The sequence below is a fragment of the Pimephales promelas genome, chromosome 10 (genome assembly GCF_988280905.1).
Source record: "Pimephales promelas chromosome 10, fPimPro1.hap1.1, whole genome shotgun sequence".
In the NCBI taxonomy this organism is placed as follows: Eukaryota; Metazoa; Chordata; class Actinopteri; order Cypriniformes; family Leuciscidae; genus Pimephales; species Pimephales promelas.
Genome location: NC_142778.1, coordinates 17,790,001 through 17,812,598, shown reverse-complemented (window position 1 = coordinate 17,812,598; position 22,598 = coordinate 17,790,001). Strand labels below are relative to the sequence as shown.

At 37.4% G+C, this 22,598-nt stretch overlaps 1 protein-coding gene across 3 annotated transcripts in view; it reads left to right on the top strand.

Annotated features, from left to right (window-relative positions):
* Nucleotides 1–22,598, top strand: part of unc13c (unc-13 homolog C (C. elegans)) — a 343,459-nt gene that overhangs the window by 85,345 nt on the left and 235,516 nt on the right. For all 3 annotated transcript variants that reach the window (XM_089135438.1, XM_089135436.1, XM_089135437.1), the window contains 3 exons: nucleotides 8,137–8,306; nucleotides 11,835–11,950; nucleotides 14,546–14,709. In XM_089135438.1, coding sequence (XP_088991564.1) covers nucleotides 8,137–8,306; nucleotides 11,835–11,950; nucleotides 14,546–14,709 — 450 coding nt within the window. The remainder of the gene's footprint in view (nucleotides 1–8,136; nucleotides 8,307–11,834; nucleotides 11,951–14,545; nucleotides 14,710–22,598) is intronic.

Sequence of the window (22,598 nt, the reverse complement as noted above, 5' to 3'; positions counted from 1 at the left end):
AGTTTTAAAGTTTCCAAACATGGTTATGAATGGATTTGGATGGATCATTGTTTCAGCCACTAGACATGTGCTGGTATTCGGTAATGCGATAAATCGTGGAAATGACTATGCATGAAATTGTTATCGCGGGCACTTCAAAATACTGTGAAAAATAATAGATTCGAATTCAGACTTTCAGAACGTGCATTAAGTTATTTTCCATCAACCGCTTAAACACTATGTATATGCTGCGCAAAATACGTGCGTACTCTGATCCCAAACAATCCCCAACATGTACGCCTCAGTTCAAGTAAACCGATCATCTGTTACTTTTTAGTTAAAGGGGACATATCATGCAAAATCCACTTTTTTTAGCCCATTTTGTTGTATATTTGGAGTGTTTAAGTACAGAAAAGATGAAATTATTCTCTTCAGGTGCTTCGTTTATATCTTTATATTCTGTTTTGGTCATATTTTTCAACCTGTTCAGATTTTTCTGTTTTCTATGACGTGTTTTGAGCAAGTGTGTCACCGTATTTGCAGCGGAACTGCCAAATAAGGACATTGACTACCGGTCCAACACTTCGAGCAATCCGCCATTAATATTTCTCGCTCCGATTTTGTAGTCCGAGCTCAATGATGCAGAAGTTACGAGAGGGCAAGTCAAAATGTTCGGTTGTTGGATGTACGTTAGTGACCTGAAGCACTTCAAGGATTCCCATTTCAACAACCTCCGCCAGTATAAAGAAGGGTTTGCCGATTGACTTCGTCTGAATGAGAGGTAAATTCCTTCTATCTTTGGAGACGACGAACAGAGCATTTCGATAAGCTGTAAATATCGTTAATGAAAATAAAGTACTTTACTTTCTTAAAACACATGGTGGTCATGGTTTAGCAGTACCTTTGTCTTTCTTTGTTTAGGTTTTGAAGTAATGTTACACGTCTGCAGTATTATTGTTCTTGAGTTTCATCAATGGTCATTTAGTTGCGTTGTTTTCTGATGCTTTTCTAAACGTATCATATTGTCAATACAGATTTTTTTGTGGTAAGATTAGACCGTAGTCATTTATCTTGTCAGTGTGCTTGTTTTAACAAGAGAAATAGTCGACTTTCACTAATAACACAAAACAGTTAACTCACATACCAATACATCCATATGGTTCGGCAGGTTCATATGCAGGTTCGTCGTCTTTATCAACTCGCTCGCTCTGGCTCGAATATGTAAGGCTTGATGGACAAGTCTTCTGCAGCCTGTAGCCTATACCTTTATACAAATATTTCTTTTTCCTAATATTTATCCAAATGAGTCAATATAGAATTAAGATTGAAATCAAATCCAAGAATTTAATTGAATAATACAAACAATAGCCTACCAGTCATTGTACCATGTAAACATTGTAACATGTAGCCATTGAGAAGTCTTGTGCTTCCTGGGATTGGTTCCAGAGGTGGTCTTCTTGCCTTCTAAGAGCTGTTGTCATAGCATCTTTATCTGATGGTGTTGGACAGTTTGTTTGTGTAAGTCCACCAAGACCCAATCAGAATGTAGCAAACCGATCTGTTTTGCAAAGAAAGTAATTTTACATGGCTGTAATGGTATATCACAATGTAAGTATTTTTACTGAAAATGCAATTAAATAATATGTTGAATAACTGTGTTACAGTCATATATTTGGATACTATATTCTGTATACTGCTCCTCCGCATCCTGCCCTGTATGTTTTGCATTAACCCATGTTACTTTATCTACTGTTAAACTGCCCAGCCCTTTTTCACTCCATATGGTGAGCAAACAGCACAGATGCAGTGAACCAAGTGAAACCAAGTAACTCCGATTTTCAGCCTGTATTACATATGAGAGAACACTGCTGATGCCTTGAATATTACACTGATTAATCCTGTCGGCAGAAATCGCCGCTGGAGCGATCTGCTTCTCCTTGCTGTTGTATTGAACTTTAGCTTGAATGTGTGGATGTGTTGTTGCCGTAAGGGAGGATTGCTAGATTACTATAGACAGTGATTAGAGTTGCAGCTTGTATGTCTACTTGTCTTATATGTGACCTCTAATCCTCATCGCCCACTTTATTTTTCCATTTCAATCCGAGTTTGCGACCTTAATCCTGACAGAATTATCAGCCTCCGCCTATGGAAGAGGGTTTGGGATCTTTAATGAATTGTTCTGTATGCTAAAGGCCACATAGATCCTCTATATATACATATACATATACACAGGGTGAACTGGATTCGCTTTGCAGCCCTATATCTGCTATAACCGCGCTAAGATTGCCAGATCAAGTCGTGTTTCTGTAGTTCTAATGTGACAGAAAACTACAAATTTGACTTGCTTTACGTCTAGCGTTACAATAGTCATTATTTAGTTTTTCTTCGTTTCTGATGTCGCAATACATCATTCTTTCATTAAATCATGCAACATACTCTACCTTGTCTGTGGACATCGTTCATTCCAAAGCCAGTGCTGGATAAACAGAGAGCATGTGCGTGTGCGATAGTGGGATGCGGTAGGCTAAATTATTTACAACAGCGGTAATTGGCAATTCAGCTTCCAACCTGTAGGGCGACTGCAGAGGAAAAGTTACTTGGTGTTGCTTTAATTATCATAAGTGGTAGGTCAATTATAACACTGGTAGGTTTGTTAAGGTCGAATGCATGGATAAAATAGCCACACATTCAAAGTTTTTATCCTCCAGCAGTTTATATTTATATTTATCTATTACATTACTTTGAGTTTTTTTACTTGATACTAAAGGAGCTGTGCTTTTGTCATCCCTAGTCATGCATCTGTTTAAATCACTGTTTAAAGGTTAAATACTAGCTGCAGTGATAGTGAGTCTTGTCACCAGTAGATATGTTGCTGATTCTGTTGTGTTGTTGGGTGGGATCCATTAGGGTGGTTTTAATGGTCATTTCACCCAAACCACTCTTATGTACTGTATGACAATGTTAATGGGTGTTGATTGCTGTTCTGAGAGTGATGTACCATCATAAATCCCCTCTGAGTAATACATGCTTTACTTCCTCCACTGATGTCATGTTATGCACTGATTTTAAAGGCTACATTTAAAACACACGCGTGCTGTGACATGTCGAAATCTGACAGTACTGTGGTGCTTGAGGAGATTGCCTCTAAGCATTATGGGCATTTTATGTTGATGGTGGTATGAAAGCTTCTTTAGGAAACCTTTTCTAAAGGGTTTGGTCTGCCAACCCCTTGTTCACCCTTCCCTGCCCCCACAGCTTTCTGCACCAATCGTTAAAAGTCCCATGGGAGCCAACCAAGAAGATGATGAGATGAAAGATGAACAGTGAAGCTGTTTAGAAAGAGAAAATGAGAGCGGCCGAAAATAGCAGTATCAAACCCCTTTTTAAAGTCAATGGCTACATCTATCTATCCGTCCGTCCGAACATGTGAAACCTGAGAGAGGGATTCTAGCAGATTCCGGTCCGGCAATATTTCCGGTCCGCGTAGAATTGTCACGTTGTTACATTTTTTGAGAGGTGCACGTCAGGGTATGCCATAGGCTACGTGTGCTACACACAGGCTATGACAAAGCTACGGCGTGAGTTTGACGCAGAAGTATAAGGCCATGTCCACACTAATACATTTTCGTTTGAAAACTTATATTTTTCTCTCCGGTTTGGCCTTTCGTCCACATTGAGACGGCGTTTCAAGTCAATGAAAATGTAGCTTTTGGAATACGGCCTCCAAAGTGGATAAATTTGAAAACGTTGTTTTCGCATTGTAGTGTGGACTGTGAAGCCGGAGGGGAAAACGATGACGCAAGTTTAGTCATGTGATCAATGTTGTACCAATAGATATTCATGTTTACCGGTATTGTGCCTGTTATGTGCTATTCACTTTTACACTGTTGCTAAAATATGTTACTTTGCACACTCTTCATATCACAGTACTGCAAAGATGACAGAAAATCTACTCACATTTGCTGTCCTGCGGCAATACAGGAGAGCAGTTGGGTTTTAGACCAAACATACAGTATGGTGACTGAGTGCGACTTGGACGCATCAGTGATGGTGAGATATTTTTCTAAATAAAATGATCCTGTTTGAAGAATTGCGCGATAACTTTATTATTTATTTTTAATAAATGGTGAGCTTTTGTGAAGTTTTCACCGCATAAGCAGTACGTGAATTTAGAAGTTTCTTATCCACGTTGAAATGTTGGAAAACGCCTTAAATCGCTAGTGTGGACAGAGAGCGTTTTTTTAAACGAAATCTGGATAAATGTGGACGTAGCCTAAATTGGGCTTAAAGTTTGCTACAGTGCATTTGCAAAAGTGATAATTATGAATGTGGTGTGAAAAGAAAGTTGCTAATACTACTTTCTGCCTGACAAACTGTTATCACAAGGACCATCCAACCATCCAATATATAATCTGTGTTACATTCATTTCATTACAGCCCTGCTTTGCTGTAACAGTGTGGTATATAAATTATACATTTTTTATATGTAACTTTGAATCATCCTGTGGGTTGAATTGAGCTCGTCCATAGACTTTGACTGGTCCCTGGGATGTGTCTTTGACACCTCTGTTGTACAAGAAAAGGAGAAGAGTGTGGTGTAAGAATATAGAGCTGAAACTGAATAAAAACAGTTCAGAGAACATTAAAGAAGAGATCACACTCTCTTGCTGTTGTACAGTGTAAGTGGTCGACCTCACACTGGTATGAGAAATATGACAGGTAATTACTGTCTGTGACTTCCTTGAGCAATAATGTATGAGAGGCCTGGCTGTATTGTGAATATAGTTACAAACTAAGGGTGCTGTCAAGACACAACAAGCAGCAAAGGGCCTGTAACCCCTTCAGTCGTGACTGTATTCATTATATAACACAGCCTCACGTGTCTTTATATAGTGCCACAGTCGGGTTCCGGAATTAAAAAATCCCTTGATTTTCTCCATTGGGAAAGAGTTTTTTAAACGATAAGCTTACTGACCTCTTGTGAGCTATGAGGTTGTTGATATATTGATGATATATGCTTTTCTTGAAGCCATATATTCACAATTTTATTTCAACTAACAGTGAATATTTGGTAAAAAAAATACAGTACTCATAATGCAATCTCCCATGAAGCACTGCAAATTACATCAACTTATATACAGTATATTTATTCATACATATAAATATATACATTTAATTGTCTACTCTGTGCTTCATGGAATTCTAGTTCTTTCCCACAGTAAAGCCATTACTATCATTACATAGTACACTGTCTTGTACCATTATTGTCTAATAAAAAACATAAACAAATAAATAAAACATTCTTCAAATCAAAGTCTGTAATGTTGTGATTTACCATAACTGGTGGTGGTTTGCTGGTGGTTGGTTTGGTTCTTAGCTTATAATGCTTTAAAGAAGACATTTTAAGACCCTAATGGGAAAAATGCTTCCGGAACCTGAAATAGAGCATCACAGTCCCGCCCACAGCCAGTGCCGGGAGTAACAATTCAATACAATTTCTACATTGACATTTGAGATATAAGCCATAAAAACGTAACCATACATGGTAGACTTAAAACCAGCTACGGCTGTGATAAGCAATTGTACAGTATATGCTCATATAAACGTCAAAAGTTCATGGGGCACTAACCTTGTTTTAAGATAAATGCCTTTAATTTCCAATGTCTTGGATAAGTACTTCATTACCCACAATCCTGAACAATCCCACAATCACACAGTAATGCATCTGATTGGTGGAAGTCATGTACAGTCTGGTTAAACCCCGCAAAGGTCCGTGAAGACTGAAGATCGTGTAATGACGTAGGGCTAAGATCATTGGTCGCACCTCAGAGACGCCCCCGCGCCATTGGATGTGCAGTTGCCGGAGCACAGCCTATGAGCGAGTCAGATGCTCAATGTTTTAGCTGTGCAGCTGCAAATGCGTTTTACATATAAGCTTCAGTAAATCAAGGAAAAGGAGTTTCCCTGCACATTGACTATATAAAATTCACTGGAGGAAAAAGTTCACGTGGCTGGCGTCAGATTTGAAAGTCACTCAAAAGGCTCTTTCACGGTGGCTTCAGTCATCTTCAGTGAGGCGCGGTGGTTTATGGGATGAGTAGTTCCTTTGCTCGGTAATAAAAATATGTACACAGTCTTGTTGACTTTTTTGGGACTTTCTCTTCGTTTTTTTCTCTCGAAATGAAATGTTGTATGCTTATGAGTTCAGCCGTAGCTGGTTATCCTCAGATATGCTCTAAAACTCTTTAGATATGGATTTTACAAAACATCAATGGGAGAAATGAATGGGAAATTTACTTCCGGCACCAAATCTCTCTCGGGCTGTGGGCGGGACTGTTTCTACCATTCTACCATTGGTTGAATAAACATAGTTCCACACCAAACTCTGCTATTGGTTGAAATACTGTATCTTTCTGTCGAAATGCTTCAACAAATAGAGACATCTTTTGAAGGATTCACAGTGTTTACACTTTTCAGCTACCATTATGCCTCGCCAAAGCCTATTTGTTCACGCATTTGGCGCTTGTTAAATTTTTAACCCTGGAGGATTATGGGGAAATAATTATTATGAGATGATTTCTCAGTTCCCCTCACCTGTTTAAACTTTTTCATTGAGAGCTAGTGGAAGACTTTGGATTTGTTTTCTCAGGTTGATAGTCTTTCTCTGTCATAACAGCAAATTCAATTCATTAAATATAACTGCTGTTTATAACTGCTGATGAAGAGTCATTATACATTTCTCTGCTCTTGAGCTTCTGTTGTGGTGTATTTTCATTTCTAATGCCACGTTGAAAACTCTTAGTGTTTTAGTGTGCTGTATGTGCTGTAAAACACCATGGCACATAGAAGTAAATCTGTGACATTGATCCAGTTCTCTTTAGCAGCTCCTCCACCCCAAAGTTGCACCATGTGGCTAGTCTCATTTGCATTTTAGCACACTTTCTGGATTAGCTTTAAACTAAATTTGCATGTGTATAAACACTGTATACATTTCAGATTTAGTTCAGAGACTGTTAATGAGGACACATGGGGTGGAGTAGGTGCTTAATTTCTACACATTTGAGAATTTGTATATTTTGACAGAAAAAAAAAATAATACTGTCACCTTCATGTTGTAAAGTGAAAATTCTTTGTTCTTCTGTGATTTTTTTTTTTCTTTCTGCACAGTTTGAATCCATTTCAGTATAATTTCCTATGGTCATTTGTTCTTGTGAAGAGTGAACTGACCCCTTACTTACTGACACCAAACTTACTGAACAGTACTGTATGAATTCCAATACATCAGTTCATATCATAAAGGATGAACTGATTAAAAGGACAGGGAAATGATCAGACTTGATTCTTTCATTATAAAGAAACAGTGTCAGGATTTGTCTGGCCCTCACAGCGATCATTGTACAAAACTCTTACCGTTCTTGTAATATTATATTTATATTTTCCTCTTAGGATCATGTCAGTCAGTATGATTTGATGTGATTGGAAGTGTTTCGGGGCTGTGCTGTTTTGTAGTGCTGTGAGGCTGTGGTGCGTTGACTGCATCTGTGGAGCGTCTGTCTGTAGGCGTAACGTCTGTCTGTGAGACCGTCTGTCTCTCACATCAACTCTCCACCGGAGAGAAAGACATAGAGATGGACCACAGGAGGCTAAGTGCCCTGTTTGGAGATTCAGTGGAGCATATGACCTTTAAAAGTAGTTCGGCAAGCAGCTCGAATCTCTTCTCTCTCTCTGTGTGTGTGTGTGTGTGTGTGTGGATTTTCTTGGCTATACTTTAGGGACAAAACTGTCCCTTGATGTCAGCTAAATAACAAAAGACTTCCCTTTGGGGACATCCTCAAAGGAAAATTGACTCTTAAATAAAGTCAATAGTGTTCTGTCTAGACGAAGAAAAATCTCAAATGAGATCTCTTTAATATCGGATTTGTTTTTTCTTGGAAAGCAGCAATGATATTATATGGTGAGCAAAAAGATTTTTAAGTCTCCTGGTTCTCAGATTCTGAAAATAAAAACGTCTTTCAGAAGAGATCTATGGTCAGATTTCCAAGATACCAACAGATTGCAATCAAAAGAACTCGAGCTCAAACATTTCTCATCAAATTTTGATGAGAAATTGAAATTGTAGGATAAATCTTTCTTATGCTCCTTTCTCTCTATTCTCAGTGAATGCCATAACGCCACAGACCGTATAAAGGTTCGTGTGTGGGATGAAGACGACGACATAAAGTCCAGAGTGAAGCAGCACTTTAAGAAGGAATCTGATGACTTTCTGGGTCAGACTATCATCGAGGTGCGGATGCTGAGCGGGGAGATGGACGTCTGGTATAATCTAGGTATGTTATGGGCCTCTACGATCAAAAATCTCACCAAAATTGAAAGGAATCATTAACAAGATACAAACAAACAAACAAACAAAAAATCATCATTTACTTACCCACATAAAGCTAAACCTTTATGATTTTTTTTCTCATTTATATATATATATATATATATATATATATATATATATATTTATGCTTTTACCTTTACGGGTGAAGTTGCATATGTTCCTGTCAAATGTACATAATGGTGTCGATACTGCAGTAACAGTATGAGCCAGAATCAGACCCAGAAAGCGGCGATAAAGAGAGGCAAGCAGAACCTCACCACACATGGCTCTTACAAAACGTTTCAGAATTTTAATTAGCCTATATTTTTTTAAAGAGTAAGTAAACCCTAAACCAACTTTTTTAGTTAATGATCTGTAAGAATGGATCTTTATTAATACCAGTCATTGATTCGAGTAACTTTTTTGACATTTGTGTATAAAGTGTTTTATTTCTACAATATATGGTGTAAAGACGTCTTAGTGCTGCCCTCTTCAGGTTGAACGGTGGCTACTGCAGTTGAATTTTCCTATTGGAAATTCCGCACTTCGTGACGTACGCAGGTTTCAGCTCACCACGCTCTTGGCATGAGCGCCAGTATAAAAACCAGCTTGTTTCGTCAAAACCACTGTAGCGAGTTGGAATTGCGAGTATTGAAAACAATCAGGATAGAGTGTTTTAGCATCTATTTCGTCCCCTCTATGTCCACTGGGGTCTGCCCACTTTTTCAGCATTTTTCAAATATTGCCAGTGGGTGGAGTCAGGCTCTGACCAGGGGTTTAGTTACCCTTTAACTTTATACACATGTGTCTTACACAAATTAGCATCGAACTGACTGGCTATTATATACACAAACAGCGTTGGCACTGGTTTACGTTCTTGATCAAATCGAGAAATAACACCATAAAGTATATATACATGAAAAATACATTTACAACATTAGTACATACAGTATACAAAATTCAAGTCCAAAATGTTTGTACACGTTTGTCTTGTGGTAATAAAGCCAGTGCTGGCATTTGATTAAACTAAAACATTACGTCTGAAATTATACATGCAAATACATTTAAAATGATTAAGTCTTAGCCTACTTACAGGTTGTGGTTTTAAAGTTGGAACTGCTTCATGTTTTAATAACAGTTTCTTGAGAGCACAGAGAGCTAAATTACGATTGTAATTTTCAGGAACATAATCAAACATAAATTGTATCCATTGTTGACAAACTACGTCCGTGGGAAGCCCGAACACAGAAGACCTGACAGCTGGATGAACATAACACACTTTTGACAAGCCACAGAAATATGGCCATGCCCTTTTTTGCATATTCCGGAGGGAGGGGTTGATACAAATATATGGGTTAGTTACGTATAAAACCCGTTGTAGTCCCATTCGAGTCGTTTTTGTAGGCAATAAACTTGATTTTTAAAAGATGATATCTCTGCTTACTTTCAGCGCTGCAACTTTACATATACTGTGCACCAACAGCAACATTACACACTATTTAAAATGAAAAAAATGAAATCGCAACCACCCCTTTAAATATAATATAATCTTTTGATTTTAGGTTGAAATGTGATCCCTTTTGTGAGATTTATCCGTAGTGGCACCAAAAAATTACAAAGACACACCATAAAAGAAGTTCATCCTGTGCTTTTACATCAGGTATTCTAGCTTCGCTAATGATGAACTGCCCCTTAAATACTCCTCAAGGAAAGTTGCAGATGGCCTCATTGTTCCACAGAGAATAATTTCTGATTTTGTTGATGGTTTGTGTGTTGGATTGTTTTCCTTGGCTTGGAGCAGAAGCATGTGTTTTTAGAGCTGTGACTCTGGCTAATCTGTCCTTCTTCTGTCCACATCGGGATGAGAGATCCGCTGCAGCCATGGACCAGACATCAATTAGAGCAATTAAGTGACAAAACAAGATTTGAGGAGTATTATTGCCAAAGTGCTATTTTTCCTTTATTGTTTTAATAGCAGCTGCCGAATATCAACTTTCAAGTCAAAATTAAATTAAAGTAAATTGCAAATCACCGCCAGCAATATCTGAACATGCAATATTTCAAAAGAAAGAACAGATCCTCTGCTTTTAAACAACAAATAAACATTTTATTATCACCACTTGGATGTGTTCATAAAATGTGTTAATTTTCATAAAAAATGCAACATTCAGAACAAAACCTGCAATGCTTTTATCACTTGTTTCTACGGTGGCCGAGAGAGCTCACCGCGCTGCAACCTGATGAAGACGAATGCAAATTCAAAAAAACGTGTGCAACTATAAAAACTCATTCAAATACAAAAATACATCTGCAAATTAAGAAAAACATCTTCATCAGTTCCACAACACACGTGTGCTCTAAGTACTCACAACACAACCAAATACAGTTTCTCTCGGCCACCGTATGTTTCTGCCTCTTTTTTACCTCTGTTTTGAACCAGAGATTCTGTACTCTTTAAAGATGCGTAATAGTGCCCCCTACCATATAACAGTGAATATGCTGAAAGACCAAAATTTCTGTCAATGGCTGGAAATATAATCAATGGAATCTTGTTTTCGCCACAGAATAAAACATTGAAACAAGATATAAAAAACCGCAACTGCGTGTTATAGAGTCAGAATTGTGAGAAATAAACTCGCAATTCTGACATCTTTTCTCAGAATTGTGAGATATAAACTCACAAGTTATAAAGTCCAATTCTAAGGAAAAAAAGACTGTCTTTTTTCCTCTGAATTGCAAGATGTAAGCATGCAATTCTGAGAAAAAACCCTAAATTAAATATATATATATATATATATATATATATACAGTATATATATATATATATATATATATATATATTTCTCACTTTATAACATTCAATTCTGATTTAAAACTAAATTGCGACTTTATATCACTCAATTCAAATCACTCAATTATTATATCACTTTATATATATATATATATATATATATATATATATATATATAGAGGTATACATTATATCGAGATGTAAACTCGCAATTGTGAGGAAAAAAAGTCAGAATTGTGAGATAGAAAGTCACAATTACTTTTTTTTATTTTTTATTCTGTGGCGGTAACAAGCTTCCATAGTTCCATTCATCATCTTGCATAATATACCAAAGATAAAGTTTCGCTTTACAAAAGTACAATGGTTGACGTTTAACTTTTAGCTTAGGTTGATGGTCTAAATTTGGCATCTGTTAGTGTTTCAGTGCTCTGAGCGCTCATTGGCCTACTTACATTTGCAGTTTGACCTGGGGTCAGATTTATAAAGGAACATGGCCATACGCTGATGAGATTTGGTGTGTGTCTGTCTGCAGGTCACTGTTCTGAGGTCAGCTGCATTACAAATGTGCTATTGATAGGAGGAGGAAAATTCTTCAGCTCCAACACTCTTTAATTATTTCTATTTCTTGTCTTATCTATCTTGTCTATTCTGTTCACATGGTCAATTCACCTTTCTTGCTCTTGCTGTTCTGTCTCCCTGCAGAGAAGCGTACGGATAAGTCGATGGTGTCGGGGGCCATCAGGCTTAAGATCAGCGTTGAGATGAAAGGCGAAGAGAAGGTGGCTCCGCCTCATGGGCAGTACACATGTTTACACGAGGTATGAAAAAAATCCACTAAAAATACATAAATGAGGAGTTCTTTTCCAAAAACGCTATAAATCCATTTCAATAGTTTTCAGGAAAACTACATTTTTTACCTAGACCCACAGATTTTGTGAATATTCAAATTATCCTGTTGAAATGTTGTATTGGTTCAGTCTGAAGATTTTGAACAATGATTATTAAATCAAACAACATTATTGTTAATGATAAATTAAAAGTTAATTTTTTTTTTTCAAAACGCTATAAATCCATCCATTTTTTTGTATAATTTTTAGTAAAGTCATTTTTAGTAAAGTGTCAAACCTCAAACAAATAGTACCAATTTCAACATATGCATGAAAAAACTAATTATTAAAAATGATCAATAATGATAATGATATTCAAAACAGGGATGGGCACCCCTCCAGCACATGCACACACACATGTGTAGGCTACATAGCATGTGAGCAAAGCGGAGCGGCGTGACGCTTAAATATAAGTAAAAAAAAAAAAAAAAAACCATAGGCTACGTTTCACATTTGTGTTTAATAATATTACGTTACTTATTTTTATTATTTCATCTATGTTGAGTATAGGCTATGAAAAGGGAACCGCATGAGATCAAAATTCAAAAGCTGCCCAATATCGGAAAATATTTGAAATGGGTCGGACATGATTTTGACCACTTATTAAGTTTTGTTTTGTAGAAAGCTTGTAAATTTCGTTTGATATAAATTTTATCTTCATTTTAATAAATGTTTCATCAACAAATTGACTGAATTAAAACATTAGAAGCAAATATCAGACAATATAATCAGGACACAGAGGCGCTCAGGTGAACCGGAGCGCGTCTCATATATGAACCGAAACACCGCGATGCTTGCCTCACACAGACCTGAGAACTAGGCTACAGAAAGCTTTAAATGTCTACTTTTAAACAAAACAATTAAAAACGAAAATGAATTGGCAACTCTCTGCGTATGTAGGCTAATTCGAAGTATGCGTTTCTCTCTATAGGCCTATGCGCATTCACTGCGAAGATGGCGAGTAGCATCATCAAATTTATCTTTGCTGCTGACACTGACAGAAAACACTAGTTTATTAATAAACAATTCAAATGTTTCATAATCATTACTTTTGCCGGTTCTTTATGGCAAGCTTTATGCATGCGTTGAGATGCGGAATAGGCAATTAAAAATCTCATACGGTTTCTCTCCCATTTAATTAAATCAATATATGTGATTACTAATAAGACAAATGGCTTAAATGATCTACTACTAGTCGACTAGAAAACTAGGACTCATTTTGAGGAATGAATGAACATAATAAACCTCTGTTCAGAGTGCCGCGCGTGCTGGATTGCGTGGAACGCTCATTGAATTTGAGGATTTATCGCGTTTAGGCCAAAAACCGGGAGCGGCGCTTATTGCGTTTTGGAAAGAAACTGTATCTTGCAGTACATTTTAAACAAAGAAATATAGCGATTTGGCATGAAACGTTGATGGAGCAGTGAAAGGGTTCTGTCCACAGCAGAATGACACGACAAACTATTTTTTATTTTTTTAAATGGCGTTTATCGCATTTTGGAAAAGAACTCTTCAAATATCTTTAATACTCATAAAATATTGGTAGATTTGTGCTTAATATTGCGAAAAACATTGTGGTAAATAACTTTTCTCTGTATTTTTCTACGAGTACAATTTTTTGCATTTTTTTTCTGTAAAACACGATAAAAACTATATAAAAACAAAAAAAATGTATACTTTGATTTTATTTTATAATTAAATTACATTAATTTCACAAAATGTGATATTTAGATTTAGTCATTACATATACCATATTTCATTATTTTTTGTGTTAAGTTCCCATATTATATTATATTATATTATATTATATTATATTATATTATATTATATTATATTATATTATATTATATTATATTATATTATATTATATTATATTATAGTACTGTAACAAGATTTGTGTTCAGGGAAGGAGGCAGGGACCGGCAAACGTTCAGCGTAAAACTTAAATCACCAAATAAACAAACAACAAAACGAAATGACTGGTTTTGTCCCCTCACGGATGACTGCTGCATAAACTGTTCATAAACTGACCAGTGTGACGCTTAGATGATGCTCATTAGCACTCACGCCTATATTATATAAACATTTGGTCTACGAACTTTTACAACATAAAATAAATTAACAACAGTAGTTGATTTCTGCAAAACATATACCCACCATATTGGAAAGTTAAAGAGCCGCCAAAACACATATTTGCATTATGAACTGTTTTTCAGAATCCAGCGTTTTTATGAATGCAAACTCTTTCAGCTACATGTTTGTGTAGAATCTGGCCCATGTCTCGCTGGTGTTATACCACCATTGGCTGCACAGTGTTGTGGCATTTTTGTTGGTGTGATGACAGTAGGTTGGCACCCTGAAATGTTAACCTTTCCAAGTTGGCTGTGCTGTTGATATTTCTTGACATTTATTCCATACCAATGTTGTTGCAGTTCACGCACAGTGCCTGGCCCCTAAACGGGTTTGCTGTTTCTGTTTATCTCTTGAAATAACATGGTTCTTCATGATTCTTATGTTCCTGTGCAGAATCTCTTCCACTACCTGACGGAGGTGAAGAACAGTGGAGTCGTGAAGATCCCAGAAGTCAAAGGCGACGATGCCTGGAAGGTTTATTTTGACGACGTGTCACAGGAGATCGTGGATGAGTTTGCCATGCGTTTTGGTGTAGAGTCCATCTACCAGGCTATGACGTGAGTGAAGAACCCTTCCAGTTTCTAATGCTTCATTTGTTTTTTGGAGATTGCAAGTCATTTAAGTCACCTTTATTTATATAGCGCAATATGTTGTTTCAAAGCATCTTCACAGTAATTAATATGACTTTTCAGAATCAGTGATCAGCTAACTTAATCAAATATGAAACCAATTCAAATTCTGCAGCTTTAAAAGACAATAGATAGCCATTGTAATGTTGGTTCAGTTCAATGACTCTGAAAAGTGAATCAATTATAAAAATGTCATTCAGCTATGAAGCAGCTCAATAGAAGACAATAGTGTTTTTATTTGTTTTTTCAGTTCAGTTTTGTTCTATATTGAATAATATTATTTAAGTTTTGTTCTCATCCAATAGTGTCAGTGTTGTCAAATCCATATTATTATTGGATATTAAGATTATCTTTTACTGAATAATAATTCTGGCCTGTGATGCAATGGATAGTATTTAACAGAAAGCAGCCAATAGCTCACACAATTTGCTGTATTCACTGTATTTATATTGTCCATCTTTATTGCTTTTGAAAGATGACGCTTGGCATTTTTCATGACTGGTGCTGATTGTGCTTGAACAGGGATTTATGAAAGGCTTGTTTCGTGTTGGACCACTCTGAGTCTTTCGATGACTTATGGTCATACATGCACACGATAGCTTTATAAATCACACTGTTTACTAGAATTGCTCAGGCTCCCAGTGAAAACCTCTCACCCTTAACACACACTTTGTCTTTCTCTCTTTTGGCCATTTGGATCGCTGTAATTAATGTGGTCCCCTGATGTGTATCCACTCTGAGGGCTCTTACTCTCGTAATAAAATCTGGAGTAGGGGTGTGACGGTTATTATATAACCGTGAGACCGGCTATAACTGCCAAAACCAGGTTGTTAAAATATCTTGCACATAAGGTTATATTAATATCAGTTTTGGGGAGTAACGGAATACATGTACCGGCGTTACGTATTCAGAATACAAATCATCATTAGTAACAGTAGTCTCCACAGAACATAAAATATTCATTTTATTTCATTTTTCTTGTTCGCATTCATGTGGAAAAAACAATGTTACGCATGTGACCAGTCTGAAAGTGCCACTAAAAGACGTGACATTTAATCACATCTCACAGAGTAAAACTTTCACTGAGACATCAAAGATAGAGCACAAAACCTTTCTTTAAAGTGCATTTCTGTAATATTTGTATCTTAATTTTAATCAATGTTTCATCAACCAATTGCCTGGATTTAATAACTAAGAAGTAAAATAGCAGACAATAGCTAATCAGGAAACGGAGGCGTCGGCGCGTAAACTGGAGCTCGTCTCATAAATGAACCGAAACTCAGCATATAAGGTAGCCTACTTGCCTCACAGACATGTCTACTTTTAAACAGAACAATTCAAACTGAAAGGAAACAGACTATAGACCGCTCTCTGCTTATGTAATCCGTATGAATTTCTCTCTCTCTGGCGCGTTCACTACTGTAAAGATCGCGAGTCAGAATCGTCAACTTCATCTTTGCAGCCGACACTGACAAAGGCCTGTTTTTTTTTTTTTACTGTGTGTGATTCATTTAATGGAAAGCATGTTCACTTCCAGTTGTCTTGCTGTTAATTTAAAATAAACGCAGAGCAAGTAGATAATCAATGTCTGCTCGTTTATTCAAACTAAGTTGTTCTAAAACAGACGAACTGTCGCAACACCCCACCTATTTCTTTCATATTTTTTTTAAATACAGACCACAAACTTTTGAACTGTTTTCTATTTACAGGCCAAATATATAGAGAGTTTGAGAGTGTAGGGAGGTTCTGACATGCAGTTAGATGTTAGACACAGTTTATCTAGTATTGATTATCGTTACTGTAGTTTACTGCTAATGAACATTTTAAGGGGGTTTTGCTTATTCGGGTCAGTTCAGGAGCTTCACATGTTCAGACCTGGGCCACATTTAACAGGCCATGTGACAACCTCACAAAAAGGGCAGGTTTGAGCAGAAAATAATGAATGGTCTCTCTGGATTGTAAGTAGCTTTAAAGCGTGTCGTGTTTGACTTGGTCATTGCAGTTATTCTCTTCATGTTTCAGCAAAGCTTCCAAATGCTAGCAGCTCCAGTTTAGATGATTGTAATGCATAAAGAAGCTCTTACTTTACATTGTAATTTCATTTTGCATACAAGCAATTTATCTTTACTCTGTTTTGCACATTTTGAACAGATTTTAAAGCAGGGACCAGCATTTATTTTTCTCGCTGGTGGGTGAATTGAGATAAATTACTGGCCATAAAATGTGTTATTTGTGCATTATTTTTTTTTATTTTATTTTATAGTTGATATATACAGTATATACAATATACTGTATATAAAATCTTATATATCTATATATATAGCGTCTTTTTATGGGGTCATTCAGTTGGTATTATTTAGCTGTTGTTTTGCATCATGTGAAAATGCACATGCCGTGAGAACACACTGTGATTTTGTTCCTCGTGTTGTTGTTTTGTTGGCTTATTGAGGAATATTGCACATACGTATGGTTTCATGGATTTCTAATGGGGAAATAATTGTTAATTAATTATAATAGCACAAAATTTCCACTGCAAATCATTTGATTTAAACAGCTGATTAATTAGCCATTGTTATTTTTAATTTATTGTTAATATCATTAATTGTGCACATCTTCATTCACGTTAGATTTTTAACAGTTTAGATTTTTAACAGTTCACTGCAATGTTGCAGTTTAGAATAAATGTATTACAATTAGATCATTCAAGATTTATTTATTCGATCATGCCTTTCTTTTCAGACTCCTTTCACTGAAAATTATGTCACTAATGACTCTCATGTTGTCCCAAGCCGGCAAGACCTCCGTTCATCTTCGTAACACAGTTTAAGATATTTAGGTTTAGTCCGAGAGTTTTCTGTCCCTCCATTGAAAATGTATGTACGGTATACTGTCCTTGTCCAGAAAGGAAATAAACACATCATCAAAGTAGTCCATGTGACATCAGTGGGTTAGTTAGAATGTTTTGAAGCGTCGAAAATACATTTTGGTCCAAAAATAACAAAAACTGCAACTTTCTTGAGTATTGTATTCTCTTCCGGTTCTGTTGTTGAGCCGCGTTCAGTGACGCTTGTGACGCAAGACGCTGCTGACGTGTTATCATTGCGTCTGAGCTTCGTTTTTGACACAGAGGAAGACCATATTTATTTGAACCCGAATACATGGAAACACCAGATAAAACGCCAGCAGCGTCTTACATCATCAGCATCACTGCGGACCCGTGAACGTGGCTTGACAACAGAACTGGAAGAGAGTACAATGCTAAATAAAGTCGTTTTTGTTATTTTTGGACCAAAATGTTTTTTCGATGCATCAAAACATTCTAACTAACCCACTGATGTCACATGGACTACTATGACGATGTCTTTCTTTCCTTTCTGGACAACCGTACATACATTTTCAATGGAGGGACAGAAAACTCTCGGACTAAATTTAAAATATCTTAAAGGAGCATTTTACCCATTGCAACATTTATCTTTATTGAAAGTGGATCATATATGTAGTCGAAATGTAAAAGAATTTTTTAATTTGGTGCCCTCTTGATCGAGAAAAGACAACCGAGGGGTTGCATTTGTATGAAAGACTACAGGTCCCACAATGCACCGCATTGCACAAATCCGCAAGCCACACCCACTAATCCAGAACAGCGCAAACAGAGAATTCACTCTTCCGTCTACAAGGCTAACATTAGTTGTCACCAGAGTTTGAAATTCATTTCACACAAAATGTCTAGTTGGCTGTGGTGAGCAGGACGATCAAGGACGAGGGATGTAAGAGGACGGCGCGCTGCGCGAGGCCGGTGGCGTGAGCGATGATGAAAGAGACCTCTGAGGCGCGCGCCGGTCTCGCGTCCCTCACGGAGGAGCGAAAACATAAAATGGGTTGCGACGACGGCAGATCGAGAGAGAAACAGGCCTGATTTTATGTTGTGTTTTGTTTCTGTTGTGTGTAACGTTACAGCAGTCGCCAATGAGAGGCTGCTGGCTTATACTTTCGTTTTGTATTCGTTCATTTTACTATTAAAATGTTTAAATGTTCCCCGGTTCCCGCCTTCTTCCCATAACAACAAACCCCATTCACGTTACATTGGCAAACTCATTAGTGAATTACTCCTCGTTTGTATTTCTTTCTGTTTGGTGAATTACTGCATGATACCTGGATGTTCTGTCAGACGAAACTATCACAACACAAACATCCGTGTGCTCATCTGATTCAGAGATTTCCTCCAGGAGAAATTGCCATCGTTGAAATTCTCCGCAGCAGACGGACTCTGTGTCCGTAGGCATTGACACGCAGCGAGAGTACAGGCAACAGCAGTCCGCCCAGCTCGACCCAGTCCAAACTTCTCGACCGACAGGCAGCCGCCTCCTGCTCCTCCATGAGCCTCAGCTGCTCTAAACTATACTGCGACTCGTAAAGATAGCCACGGACATCGGATTCGAGCAGCAGAATTTCAAAATCCTCTTCTTCCATATCATGTTTAGTTTCTTCCGTCATTGTCATTTCTACCGTCATCTCCACAGCGCTTGTTAGCTTAAGCTTCCAAACAAGATGGCGGATATTGATTCAGTATCTGCAAGTGAAGTCCTACCCACTGATCTGTAATAGGCTTGTAGGGTGAGTGGATCCCACACCCTTGAATAATAATGAGCTAATCTTTGTAGTTTATACAGATTTTAATAAAATGTGAATTCCTGCTAATTTTGATGCAAAATGATGATTTTTACGTCATGATAAGCAGGAAGTAAAACACTTGTATCCTTATTTCTCCCATCTCAGGGGAAAATAAGGGAATAAACCACAACCATTCAAAAATATGACTGGGTTTCTAAAGATACAAAAGCTTAATGCAAATTGGTGAAGTGACCCTTTAAACTGTTTTCTGAAGATGAACGGAGGTCTTACGGGTTTGGAACGACATGAAGGTGAGTCTTTAAAGGAGAACTCCGGCGCAAAATCAACCGTTAACCGTTCAACCGTTCTCTGAGATTTGTTTTCATGATAATCGAATGTAAAGAGTTTTATCTCTAAAAAATTTGATTACCATGAAAACAAATCTCAGAGAACGGTCAACTAGGTACCAATGTTTTATTAGACCAAAGGTTCATTTTGCGCCCGAGTTCTCCTTTAATGACATCATCACCCTTTAATGTTTTTTTTTTCATGAATCTGAAATGTTTTATATATATTTTTGTTAATTGTATGACTTGTTATTCACTTTGTTTATGCCATGGAGATATTTTCTGCAGGCAATAGTTAATTAAATGCATAAATAAAGTTACTGGCTAACTGGCAAATGACTCCAAATGCATTTTGGCACTTGCTGAGTGTAAATTTTGGATCCTACGTCTAGATTATTTCTTGTTGATCAAGAGAAACGTCAGGTTCTGCTGTTTGGTCGATTCCTGACTTTTAAAGCATCTGCTAATTTGTGCTTCTGTTTTACGATAATGGATATTGATTAATTCAATAAATGATAGTCTTCCAGCAATGAGTGTTCAGTACTGAATCAGGGGGACTGGCCTAAATGATTAGATGTAGAATTATTTATACAGGAAATCTCAGGAAATCATTTAGCGCCACCTTGTAGATAGTGTTCTAGTTTGTTTATGTATGAGAAATTGTGTGTTTTAATGAACCTACTAGTTAATGCAAACTCTTTTTTTTGCATGTATATCTGCTGCATATGAGTGAGGTCAGGTCACTTCTTCAGGTTAAAGGGGAAATTAAGCAGTGAATCAAGTTTACATGATTTACAAGATGGATTTCCAATATAATCAACAATTATATAAGGAACATAACAAATGTAAACATTTAGAAGAAAAAAAGAAAAAACTTTGTATCTTTCGCCGCCAGGGCGCCGCCATTGTGCAGTTGATGTCACGGGGTTGGTTGGCTCAAGTTTAACAGGCTCTGGGCATTGAAAATCGTGACATCAAACTGTGTTTATACCAGTGTTTTGACCGTGAACGACTAATGTTAGGTACAGTTATTAGACAAAAAGACGACGTCTTATGTTATATGTTGACAAACTGCACATAGAAACATTGTTCGCGATGTCTGCCGTCAGATATTCCCGTCTCGTCAATAACATGCAAGTTAGCACGTATTTGTTAAAGGGGAAATGAAACGTCCATATTTTCGCACTGGTAGTGCTAGTAACGTTAGCTACAGCCTACATATACTAGGAAAAGGTGTCTCCGCTCTGAAATCCTTCAGGTAAAGCATCGCCGCTTCCACACGTCTAACTCCCGACACAGCATGGTAAACGTGCGCGCCGGTGATGCAGAATTGACCACGCAACAAATGCTCAAGATCAACCTCTTGACAACAGATGGACTCTGACACGGAGGGCATCGCAGGACAACAGCCACACTGACACCTGGTAAGTTAGCGTTGCAAACCCGCTCTCCGCCCCAAACCACCACTGACTGTTCTACACAGCAACGTAACTTACATGGTGTTGACGAGACGGGAATATCTGACAGCAGACATCGCGAACAATGTTTCTATGTGCAGTTTGTCAACATATAACATGAGACGTCGTCTTTTTGTCTAATATCTGTACCTAATATTATCGTTCGCGGTCAAAACACTGGTATAAACACAGTTTGATGTCGCGATTTTCAATGCCCAGAGCCTGTTAAACTTGAGCCAACCAACCCCGTGACGTCACCTGCACAATGGCGGCGCCCTGGCGGCGAAAGATACAACGTTTTTTTCTTTTTTTCTTCTAAATGTTTACATTTGTAATGTTTCTTATATAATTGTTGATTATATTGGAAATCCATCTTGTAAATCATGTAAACTTGATTCACCGCTTCATTTCCCCTTTAAACTTTAATTCTGATGGACAATGTATGGAGATTATCCTGCCCGGAATGGCACAGGATCTTTTCGTGAATCTACTCACACAGTTTCCAGGGATGCTTATGTTTGCCCTGATGACCTTTCCTCAGCCCTGTAATCATTAACAAAGTCATGTGACATGTTCCTGATGTTATTAGAGATGCAGCCTATATATTTTTTTTTTTACCATTCAGCACTTTTTATTGCTGAAGGGGGGATAATGATTTCAGGGTGAAATCCTCTGCCATCAGCAGCATGTTGGTCCATAGGTTTACAGAAAATGCATCGCAAATGATCCTGTTGAGTGCTTTCTGGAAGGAGATGAAGATTAGGGATAAGTTTTTATAAACCTTTTTTTTTTAATTCAAAATAAGTATATACCGTAAAACTTCAAATAATAGCAGAGTCCTAAATAGACGCCTGTCTCTTTTACACGCCTGGTGTGGCTGCAGGTTTGGGTAAATAAAAGCTGGTCTCAAATAGAGGCCATGTCTGTTTTTTAGTTTCGGGTTGTATTTAATATTCTAAAACCAGTCAGATCGCTTTTTGGTGGCTGCAAATAAAGCAAATTTTTGTCCCGCCAAAACCTTTTTCGATCGATGAGTGATGTAGAGTAGAATGACTGCTGCTTTTGACAGAGTGCATAATGAGCAGAGAGAGAGAGCGCCCTGGCCGCTCACGCACACTCTCACGTCTTCAAACAACACAAACGCTGTCATGCTCTCTCTCCTTCACGCATATTAATCAAAATCAATTTACACAATAGTAAAAGGTCGGAAGACCGCAGTTTCACGTGGAGCTTTTGGAGATTTTTAGAGATTAGAGACTCTAGGCCTACACTCAATGAACAACATCTCAACACTAAATTATAAAGGCCAATCTCATATAGACGCCTATCTCAAATACAAGCTTTGTGCAGATCGACGATTTGGGAAAATAAAAGCCCGGGCTATTATTTGAAGTTTTACGCT